At 34.2% G+C, this 11,242-nt stretch overlaps 1 protein-coding gene across 1 annotated transcript; it reads right to left on the bottom strand.

The window, feature by feature from the left end:
- Window positions 1-2,066: 2,066 nt before the first annotated feature.
- Window positions 2,067-2,447, bottom strand: LOC123541830 (microfibril-associated glycoprotein 4-like). The gene has a single exon (XM_045327451.2). The coding sequence runs from the start codon at window positions 2,445-2,447 to the stop codon at window positions 2,067-2,069; it is 381 nt and encodes a 126-aa protein (XP_045183386.2).
- Between the last annotated feature and the right edge of the window lie 8,795 nt (window positions 2,448-11,242).

Below are 11,242 nucleotides of genomic sequence, written 5' to 3'. Positions count from 1 at the left end.
AATTATAAACAGTGCTCAAAAGGAAAGTATGTTAAACGAACGAAGTGTCGAAAGTTATAAAAAGAGTTTATTAGAGTTATAAGAGTTTATTAATTATGGTGGCACAGATTTGCCATAGATGTTTTGATATTTATATGCACATTTATTAGTCCATGTATCGCAATAGTAACCTGCAATAGAACAGACCGCATTAAGTTTTTCAGCAATACTGTATCAATAGTATGGCAATAGTTCAAATTTGCCTCAATAGTCACCCCTAGTCTTGGGGGTATATCTCTTTGATTTTTTCAATTTCTCCTGGTGACAAGTTTTTAAAATCTGTGGGGAGCAGCAGTTTGTGTTACATGTATATATTTAGCTTCAAGAGTTTCTAGTTGTTCCCCCCCCCCCCCCCCCCTCCCCCAGGACTTCACTTTCACTTTCGTCTTTGGTGACAGCTGTAGACTCTGGGTTGTTTGTGGTTTCACTTTCACTTTTAGTTTTACTTTCGATTTCAAGTTCATCATCGAAGGGCCTGAATGTCCTCGGGAATTTCTTCTTGACTACTTTCATTTGGCTCATACAAAGTGACAAATAATTGCTTAAACAAAACAAAATCTGATTGTTGTTGTTGTGCAGACGAAGTTTACAGAACCGTGAGAACGGTAGATAGATGCGGCAGTAATTATCTATGTTTATCGGATATATAAATGTTTAATAAAAGATTAAAAGGGAGTAAATAAAAACAAATATAATTCCTATTACAGTATATATTTATTACTAAATCGGCGAATTGAAACTGAAAGTGCGCGACCCAGAAACGAAAAAGTAGTCCGTAGAATTATGAATATTAATTAGATCTAATGAATACGTGACGGCTTCATTGAGAAATGAAAGTTGGTCACGTGTGCTGAAGTAGCCAATCAGAAACGCGCAAATCTATGAATTGAGTAATAGTTGTAATTATATGTATATGTGAAGTTGTTTTATAAAATACCCTTAATGAACAACAAAATTTAAAGACTGTTTTAATGAAGTTTTGATATCTACATATTCTGAAATTAGTTTTGTTTACTTAAATATAACATTAATTTACTGATACTTTTGTGTTGTTTTTTTTTGTTGTTGTTGTTGTCGTACGATCTGGAAGTCATTGCCCTTAATGTATTTGATACAGAATGACACGCGACAGTATCCGGGTAAATACGTAATCTTGTTTGGCAATTGGCACTCGAACGTAAACAGAGTTCTATATGCACATCGTATTCCGTAAAACAACGAAGTATGCCGAAATCACATACGGAGAATAACTATGTAATTTGCCGATTATCGTTTAGAGTCCACTACCTTAATTTTACTTCAATCTGGAAGCTAAAACTGTACTTTGTATATTAACTTGAAAGAATTATAAAAAATAGGAAGTGACTTCCGTAAACTTAATCAGCTATTAGTGTATGCTATATGCTGCATGGTATTATAAAAACAAAACATACGTGCAATATAGACGTCCCTTTAAATATTTCAACAATTGTACATGATATCAAATAAAGTACACATCATAGACAGTATTTGCTTAAAACAGAAAACACGAGGTTTCAAGTAAAAAAAGCCTGATATGTAGTTTATACTGGAAATGTTTTGTGTCCTCACAATTATATAAAGATATTTCGTTTTGTTTCAGTAGGCGACGGTATAATGTTGTTGAGATTTTTATATCCGTTTATGGTGTTATTTTGAGAGGAACTTAGGAACGCATCTCGAAGTGTCAGTTTATACTTTTACTCGTTGGAAGGTATGATTTTCATTTCTGTTGTTTTGAGAGAAAGCCCTTTCCAGGTGTACCAGATGACACCTTTACCAAAATTATCATTGCCGTAATCTCCATTCAGATTGGATAAATGACAGTCTTTATACCACCAGGCGCCAGTATATGTCTGAGCACAATTGTCATTTACTTGATCGTTTTCCCTATCTTTTGTAGAAAACATTTGATTAATTTGGAAATTTAAACTGTCTCCCGCATTTCCAGTGTACCCGCCAACAATGAGCGTGTAATTTGATTTGACACCCCCTACAGAAAATGACCCTTACTCTGCATATGCCGTCTCATTTTCAATACTGGTCAAGTCCACACGTAGTTTGTATTTGCCTTGAGAAGTAATCATGTGTATTGCTTGGTTTCCGAGCCAGTAATTTTCGTTCACATCCCCGAAGCCAGATTTGTATTCATCCCAAGTTCTGAAGACATTACTCGCCGACAGTCTGAATTGTATGATGGTCCATCCACCGGTCGTTGTTTCCATGTCATACCTAACTTTAAAGCCTATAACACCAGGTTTTGGGTAGATAGTATAAACGCCAGTTCTTGTGTATCCGGGGTTTTGAACTTCGTTGCAGTCCCTGGGTCTCGCGTTGCCGTCTGTTGACTCCAAAATCTGATCCAGTTTAGCTTCACAGATGTCCAACATTGACTTTAAGTAACTAATTAAGTCCGAAGGATGGTTACCGTGAATTGTACATGTAGTAGTAATTTGGTCCGTGCTGTTGGCTTTCTACTCGCTGTGTCTGTTGTGAATATTGATATTAACATTATAATGATCAATAGCGTCAGCAGTAACACACAGAAGTGCCATATCTAGTATAAGGCCTTTCAGTTCCATGATTATTTCTTTAAAATTCTTTTAAAGCGAATGAATACCTGACGTGAAAGTCGTTATAAAAGAATGAAGTGAGATTTTTAAGACAAACCTAGTGCAGCCGTTCTGCGCATGCCCGGAAATGATTATCAATTGGAGCGCACGGCGAAAATACGCAAAGTTTTGTTTGTCCGCTAGCAATTAGTGTATAATATGATTACGGTGCATCTCATGGTATTTTAGATAAAAGTATATGAACCCCTTTGTACTAGTATATTAACAGAGAACGTCAAAAAGTATAATATTGAACGACTATATCATACAGATTTCCAATACTGCTTTTTGATAATATTGGGAAATTATACTCCCTATTTTCTATATTTACTCTCGTGGCGGTGGATTCCATCAGGAATGAGGCGTCGAGGGTGATTAATATCAGTTGTAGAACAATGTACCTAAAATAAATTAGTATTAACTAATTATACTCCAATATTAGGTACATATACATTTAACTATCAAATTATTTCTTCATATAATACATTTTGTATTTTCATGTGATTACGTAATACAGTACAGCATATGCAAAACAATGTAAGGAGACGAGAAATTTAGATAAATCAGAAGTGAATATGTCTTATTTCACTTTTTATCGACGGCAAAGTATATCTGACGGCAGATTTGTCATGACAATTTGTGTAAAGATATGTAAATATACAGTCAGTAGCACTCTCGTTTAAAGTAAAAGAACACGATGTAAAATCAATATGACGCAGTAGGTTGAGTGGATGGATATAATTTTAAATATTCATTTTGTAGCATCCGACCAATATTTTTGTTTGCATTACATACTTTGTGTAAGTTTGTTTTCCTCTTGCTTCTGGTTTCTAATTCATTGTTCAGTTATTATTTTCGTATGAAATCGGTAGTATCTTTAAATCAATTGATACTAAAATTATGACCGGTCAATGCTTTTATTGATGTGCTATATAGTTTTTTAAAATTAATTCGTATAGCTGTAAAAATATCACAGAAAGGCTTCAAAAGCATATCTATTTTATTTTGTTGGGTTTAACGTCGCACCGACACAATTATAGGTCATAAATTATGGTGATTTTCCAGCTTTGGTGGTGGTGGAAGACCCCAGGTGCCCCTCCGTGCATTATTTCATCACGAGCGGGCCCCTAAGAAGAAACATCGACATTCCGTATGCCAGCTGGATGGCTTCCCCATTCAAAAGTATAAGATCATATTAAAGGCGGAGTGTATTTAAACATAATTACATGTCAATAGTGACATATATAAGTTAGTGAACAAGTTAGAACTAGATAAACTGGATTCAGTGTTTTTATAAATGTCTGGTCCATTGGGTTCATGGAGTTTATTCAAAATATGTTTAAAAGAGTTCCGCTTAAGCCAGTGCTGGGGGCGTGAAAGGTGTTGCAAATTCCATTACTTTTGATGAAGAGACTCAATCAAACCGAATCTGCTATTATTCTTCTTGGTTGCATTATTTGCTTCCAAAGGATCGTTTTACAGATTTTACTGTCTTCTTTGAATCGTATGTATTGAAGAAACAGAAGTTAAATACAGTTTTAAAACAAATATTTTACGGGTCTGGGAATCGAACTCCTGACGAAAGTGTTTGCAAGGTGCTCGTTGAACGTGAACGGAATTCCATTTTTTATGAACCGGGAAACCCTTATCAGAAATGTTTTTATTTTTAGTTCGTTAGGAAAACAATTCGAAGAAAAATGTTTTATTAGAACATCAAATATGCGACATAAAGATGAATATGGTAAAGGTTTTAGTTTTTAAAATCTCACACCACCATGTGTGGGTTAGTCGCTTTATAGGTACGGTGTGATAGATGAATATGATCTTGAACTGCAAAAGTCTGTACCCCACTTGACATGAGTATTTATAAATAACGGTGTTGACAATGTTTGCAATACATCTGGAATATTTTGAACAATGTAGATAGATATATCATTAATTAAAAATGAGAACTGTCAAGATAATAAAGCTCAATCAAACGCACGACTTTCACTTGTTGTCTTTGATATTTTTACGGAGTTTTCATCTTATACTTCAGATAAGTTTTGAAACATTGTCGCTTTCTTTATTTCGAATTTTATGCAGCAAAATGAAGCTGGTAGTCTTTTAATACAGGTAGGTTCAATTTCTGTGAAATGCACTATTAGAGAGACCTAAAATTAACGATCTTATAACACAGGCTTTTGCTTATTATAGGTTTGGCTGTATTAAGAATGGATAAGAATATTAAAGTGTTGCTCTTTTCTGTGCCTTATTCAGCGTGACAACCGCTCATAAAAACCTATTCGGATTAGTTTTTTTTTTCAGATATAAAGATATTCGCTATCATTTACTAAGGCCTCACCAAATTAAAAAGTTGTTCATCGGATTTGCCGCTCGTATATTTTCAGAAACACAAAAAAAAAATATTTTTTTTTTGTTTTTGGCTTGCGCTCGCCCCATTGAAAAAAATCAATTCAAATTTTTTGGTGCGCTACTTTTAACGGACGTATAAGTGTATAATTGCTTATACTTTCAGTCCCAGATTGTTCTCAAATGGATTTTAATCAAAATAAATACATACTGCGCACACATCGTCTATAATAAATCATAATACTTATATTTAGTTGCATTAAAGTTATTTCCCCTTTATGCAGTTACGCCATTTTCTTCAAATGTTTACCAAATTACATACTACAAAAATCGATTTATTTCATTGAAAACTGGATGAAGAAAAACATACTAATTTGTTTGATAACATCAATCTACATTATTTTGGTAAGGGTAAATACTTATTGATGCATGTCACTTATCTGTTTTCTGTTTTTTCCTGTCCAAATGATCAGCATTTGCATACGAAAGTTGGTGGGGTAAGGAATTTACATTATGAGTTGTTTTCAGGACAGTTTTGATTTTCAAATTTTCCAATCATTTAGTAGACTAATGTTAATGCTAATGCACGTTAATCTCCATTTCAGATTTTAATTGAGACTTTGTTTCAACAAATTTAATATATTATGAAAGATTAAAGTTAGAAAAAAGAGCTGTACATAAGACATCATGCTCGACTTTTCTAAATCAGAGCTTTGCCAGTAAAAGGGGCATAATAGTCAGAAGCTATTAAAGTACAGAGCTATTGGTTATTATATAAAACTTAATTAAAAATATTCTATGTTAAAAAGGGGCATAACTCTGTCTAGATTCAGACTTAAGAGTATTGTTTCTCCTGGTGTAGACTTTGACAGTACATAACTGTTCTAAGTTTCAAATCAGAAGCTTTAATAGATCTAGCAACACTCACATAGATATTTGATGTATCAAAAACTTTGTAACGTCAGCTAAGAATGCTACATTTTCATCTATAGCAGTAAATATTCGATTCGATATTTGATTACAGTGTACTGTTTGACAATGTTATTACCTTTTTTCACGAGTTTGCTTTGTTGTGCGTCTGCGGGTTAGATTTTCTCAATCCCTGGGGACTTACTTTTTAATTTAAAAGGGCTATACATTCTATTTTATGGTTTTTATTAGTCAGTCGAGAGCCAAATGAAGACAAATATATTTCTTCGCTCTTCGCTCGCTCCTGATTTTCTCAAAAACCAAAAAAAATATTTAAATTATTTTTTCGCTCGCCGCCTCAATTTTTTCAGAAAAAAAATCCGATGAACAACTTATCAATTTGGTGTGGCCTAAGACCGAATATTCATAAAAGCCAATTTTCACAGATTGAATTGTTTCACACTTCGCAAATGCTTGCATTAATGGCGTAACCGTAAATTAAATGCACGTCGAACACATGATACATAGCTCTGTTCTGTCTATCATGTACCTACATTGATCTCGTCGCGTTAATACAATTCAATATACATTTTCTAGAGAACATACTTTTGACAAGAATAACAAATGATAAAGATTTCTTAATATCAGGAAGGTTGGACAGCTCTGATAAGTCTGACAGTTGAAGAGGTGAGCTGGTATCCCCTTCAATATGTAAAACCAATCGATGTTTGTAAATGCACGCTTTGAATTTTATAATACAACTCCGACTTCACAACTCCACATGTAAAATAAAAACAGTCATACTACGAGTAAAATGTTTCTCATTGCAGAGTTGGTGCAGCCGTTTCTGCTCATGCGCGGAATTATTATCAATTGGAGCGCACGGCAAAATTACTCACTTTTTTGCATGTCCGCACGCATTTAGTGTATAATATGCATAATATACTGACTAAAGGTTAGGGTTAGTATCACCATGGTTACAAAATATATACATTTAAGATATTTTCGTTCATGTTTAGTTATTCCGGTATATACCGGAGTCTGTAATATATCACAGGCGCACCAACTCTGTATTTAGTCACAGCCCTACGAGTAACATAAAATGCTCCGAATCAGAGCGGATTTAAGGAATAGTCAAAAAGAAATCATAACTAATGGCATACAAGTACATAAATATGTATCATATGCTCGATATGGATGGGGATCTTTTTATTTTTTTGTTAGTGCATGTACATACTATGTTTATAAAGTGACCTACATATCATCAAGGAAAATAAATACATTTTATAATAATACACACAACTCTATCATCCAACTTATCTGTAACATAGTTTTTCATCAATTTCGTTTAAATACCCGATGAAGCCTCGATTGTCGATAGTAGGAATATATTTTGGTTATTCAAAATATAATGATTGTAAATCAATCATCAAGTTCAAATTTGACTCGAGATTGTAAACTGTTAATTACAGTCAATTTGAAAGCCAAATATTAAGCACCTAAATGAGCCCAGAAGCAAATTTTCACGTACAAATTTTGGAAACTTTTGCAAGAAAATCTTTTTTATTTTCCTTTATAAAGCAAAGAGATTTCCAGTGAAAATACTTTTTCAATTACGGAAGAAAATAGGTTTTTAATTATGAAGTTAAAATCATAAAATATATCTTCAAAATTCAAATGTTCCTACCACAATGCATAAACATTTATAAAAATGATTTCAGATTTAATTTGTTCATTGCGCAATTTACTTTTCAGAACACTCTTGTTACAGAACTAATTGATCAAACAGTAGTTCTACTTTACTTCTGGTGTAACAAAACCCGTCCTTTAAAAAATTCCTAAAATGAAAAATACTTGACATGAACGTTCAGTTAGTTTATGTTTTGTTCAACTAAACGATGTTTCTCGATATTATTGATATTCTTGTCTTCAGGTTGTTTGTAAGCGTGAAGGTTATCCTCTGTGTCATCAAGACTACAGTGTTTTATGTTACAAAAACTTCCTTCTTACTATCGGTATATCGATATGAGCCGCACCATGGAAAAAACAACATAATGCATTTGCTACTAGCATATCCTTGCTGTTCGCTAATGGTTTCTCTATTTGCAATATGTTTTGAAAGCGAACAGTGGCTCATATACAGTTTCGAAGATGTACTTGCTTCAAAAAGTTACAAAACGTTTATTTCTATAAATAATTTCGAAAATTAATAAATGGTGTACTATGACTGCTATTATGTCGATACAGTCAAACCTGTATAAAGGAATCAACAATGAGAGCAACACAATCATGCTGCATAAGGCAGGTGACTGTATAAGGTAGGTGGTTGCTTTAAGAGAAAGTAAAATAAGAAAAGAAATACACGTTTAGGAGTTAGCTGACCGGCTGCGTAAGGTAAATAGCTGTTTGACATAGTCGGCTGCTAAGGCTTTAGGATGGAAATATTTCATCCAGAATAAATCGAACATTCCTTAACTTTAGTAGGAAAAAACAATAAATCTATACACGCAGTGGTCAGCTGTTTTAGTAATTCAATTACGACTGTTTGTACTTCCAATATTCGGAAAAAAAATAGTCTTTGATTTTGATATTTTTGAAAATCAATGTGTATTGAAAATATATTTTTAAGTATTGTCAATTGATTTTGATGAAACAAAGTAGATATTTTTTCTCAAAAGTTAGAAATTTCCACCTATTTAAATCAAGTAATTATTGCGCAGGTATATAAAGTTGGAAAAGTCTAAAAGGGGTCTCACAAAATACCACATGTAACATGTATATAATACGAATCATTTGGAAAGAACAAATCCTAATGTTCATGTTTTGAATTATGTGGGCCTGTTCTTGTTTTGTGTGCTTTTTTTCATTGTGGGCAGATACTTAATATTTTGATAGCAGGTTCGACTCTTCACTGAAGACATGACAACTTATATATCTATCAACACCATTTCAGAGCCATACAGCATGACCTCCAGCAAGTAGAAAAAAAATGCATGAAAAGAATTTTGGGACATCGAGATTATTCCTAGCAAATATAAGGTCGTGCATAGTTCTAGAAACCATATACGCAATAGAAGTCCGCTTAAGCAGTTACTAGGGTGCGTGTTACGCTTTCCATTACCTCTCGTAAATAGACTCATTAAGCCAAGTCTGTATTATTATTATATTGCTTGGTCGCATACTTTGCTTCCAAAGGATCTTCTTTCAGATTTTGTATTGATGTGTTAGCTTCATGGAACACTAAATACTAAAGCGATATTTTTTTAATCAAGGCTCTAGGCACATGTTATTTCCCCATATAATCTAAACACTGCTTAAAACATTTTCTAACAAGAGCTCGTCGAACACGAAATGCCCCCCTTGATGCATTCAGTAATTGCACAAGGAACAGAAATTATATGCTCACTGTAAATTAAAGTTCTACCTTTCTGGTTCAATCTGACCTTTACCTTTAACCTATTAACCTAACAAGAGATTACAGAGTGATCTTGGCGCCATTCACTGAGCCATTTTCGAATGTTCCAAATTTCAAGGCTACATGTAGCTCAAGGTCAAAATCAAGGTCAAATTTCATTTCGGTACAAAACAATGTGTATGTGGTCCAAATTTGAAAGCTGTGGCTTGAGAAATGTGAAAGCAGGTCACTAGATCAATTTCAAGGTCAAAGTTCATTTCGGTAGACAGAACTATGCATGTGTTTCAAATTTGGAGGCTGTAGCTTGAGAAGTGTGAAAGTAGGTAATAGGTAAAAATCAATGTCAAATTTCAATTCAGAACACAAACATATGCGTGCGGTCCAAATTTGAAGGCTGCAGCTTGAGAAGTGTGAAAGTAGGTCACTAGGTCAAAATCAAGGTCAAATTCTATTTCGGAACACAAAACTATGCAAGTGGTCCAAATTTGAAGCCTGTACCTTCAGAAATGTGAAAGTAGGTCACTAGGTCAATCTCAAGATCAAAGTTCATTTCAGTACACAAAACTAAGCTTGTGGTTCAAATTTGAAGGCTGTAGCTTGAGAAATGTGAAAGTAGGTCACTAGGTCAAAATCAAGGTCAAATTTTATTTTGGAACAAAAACTATGCATGTGGTCCAAATTTGAAGCCTATACCTTAAAAATGTGAAAGTAGGTCACTAGGTCAATAACAAGGTCAAAGTTTTTTTCGGTACACAAATCTGTGCATGTGGTCCAAATCTGAAGGCTGTAGCTACAGAAATGTGAAAGTAGGTCACTAGGTCAAGATCAAGGTCAACTCATGTCAAGGTTCATCTTGCCACTCAAAACTATACATGTGGTCCAAATTTGAATGATGTAAGTTATGGACATGAAGATTCTAGGTTTTTCCCTATATAAGTCTATATGAACCATATGACCCCTGGGGCGGGGCCATATTTGACCCTAGAGGGATAATTTGAACAAACTTGGTAAAGAACCACTAAATGATGCTACATTACAAAATATCAAAGCCATAGTCTTTGTGGTTTGGGCAAGAAGATTTTCCCTATATAAGTCTATGTAAACCATGTGACCCCCAGGGTGGAGCCATATTTGACCCTAGGGGAATAATTTGAACAATCTGAGTAGAGGACCACTAGATGATGTCATATACAAAATATCAAAGCCCTAGGCCCTGTGGTTTTGGACAAGAGGTTTTTCAAAGTTTTTTTCCTATAAAAGACTATAGGGAGTAAAGGGATCAAATTTAAGGATCTCGCGATTATTGTCACATTGTCTGACGTAGCATAGCTGACTTGAGCTATAGGTTCTATCAAAGTGCAATATACTTTCATCAATAAACACGTACCAATTACAAATAATGTCCGTTCAAACCCTAGTGGATAATTTGTCATACCACTACCCCGTCGTCTCTCCCCCTCAGGACTTTGTCCTTTTTTTCAACGGCGTTGCCACTGCAGAAATTTTAAAGCGTTTAGCAATATGAGAAACATATAACATCATTGTAAGAAAAAGAAGGAAAGGTCGGGGGAAGGATCGCCGTATTTGTGTTATACAACTACATCCGTGAATATACTTTAATGACATCAGATATTTTAGAACACTTAATTGGGCAAGGAACATTATTTCTCTTTCTGTTCATATATCTATAAAGAACAGGTCTTATCGGAGATTCTACCCCTTAGAATTGAACATAGATAGCCCATTGTTTGTCACCCCGATGGAGACAATTTGCCTGTAATAATCATTGTCACTGTGACCTAGACATTTAACCTTCTGACCCGCGATACAACGGAAGTCATCTATTGACCACAGACATCATATAACCGCCTTCAGTCTTAATATCATTCTGACTATG

This window comes from Mercenaria mercenaria, chromosome 19 (genome assembly GCF_021730395.1).
Source record: "Mercenaria mercenaria strain notata chromosome 19, MADL_Memer_1, whole genome shotgun sequence".
Classification (NCBI taxonomy): Eukaryota; Metazoa; Mollusca; class Bivalvia; order Venerida; family Veneridae; genus Mercenaria; species Mercenaria mercenaria.
Note: the sequence above shows the minus strand (reverse complement) of the source record. Positions and strands in the feature narration are given on the sequence as shown.

Coding starts and splice junctions, on each gene's coding strand:
- LOC123541830 (XM_045327451.2), bottom strand. CDS start 2,447: ATGTTGGACATCTGTGAAGCTAAACTGGATCAGATTTTGGAGTCAACA.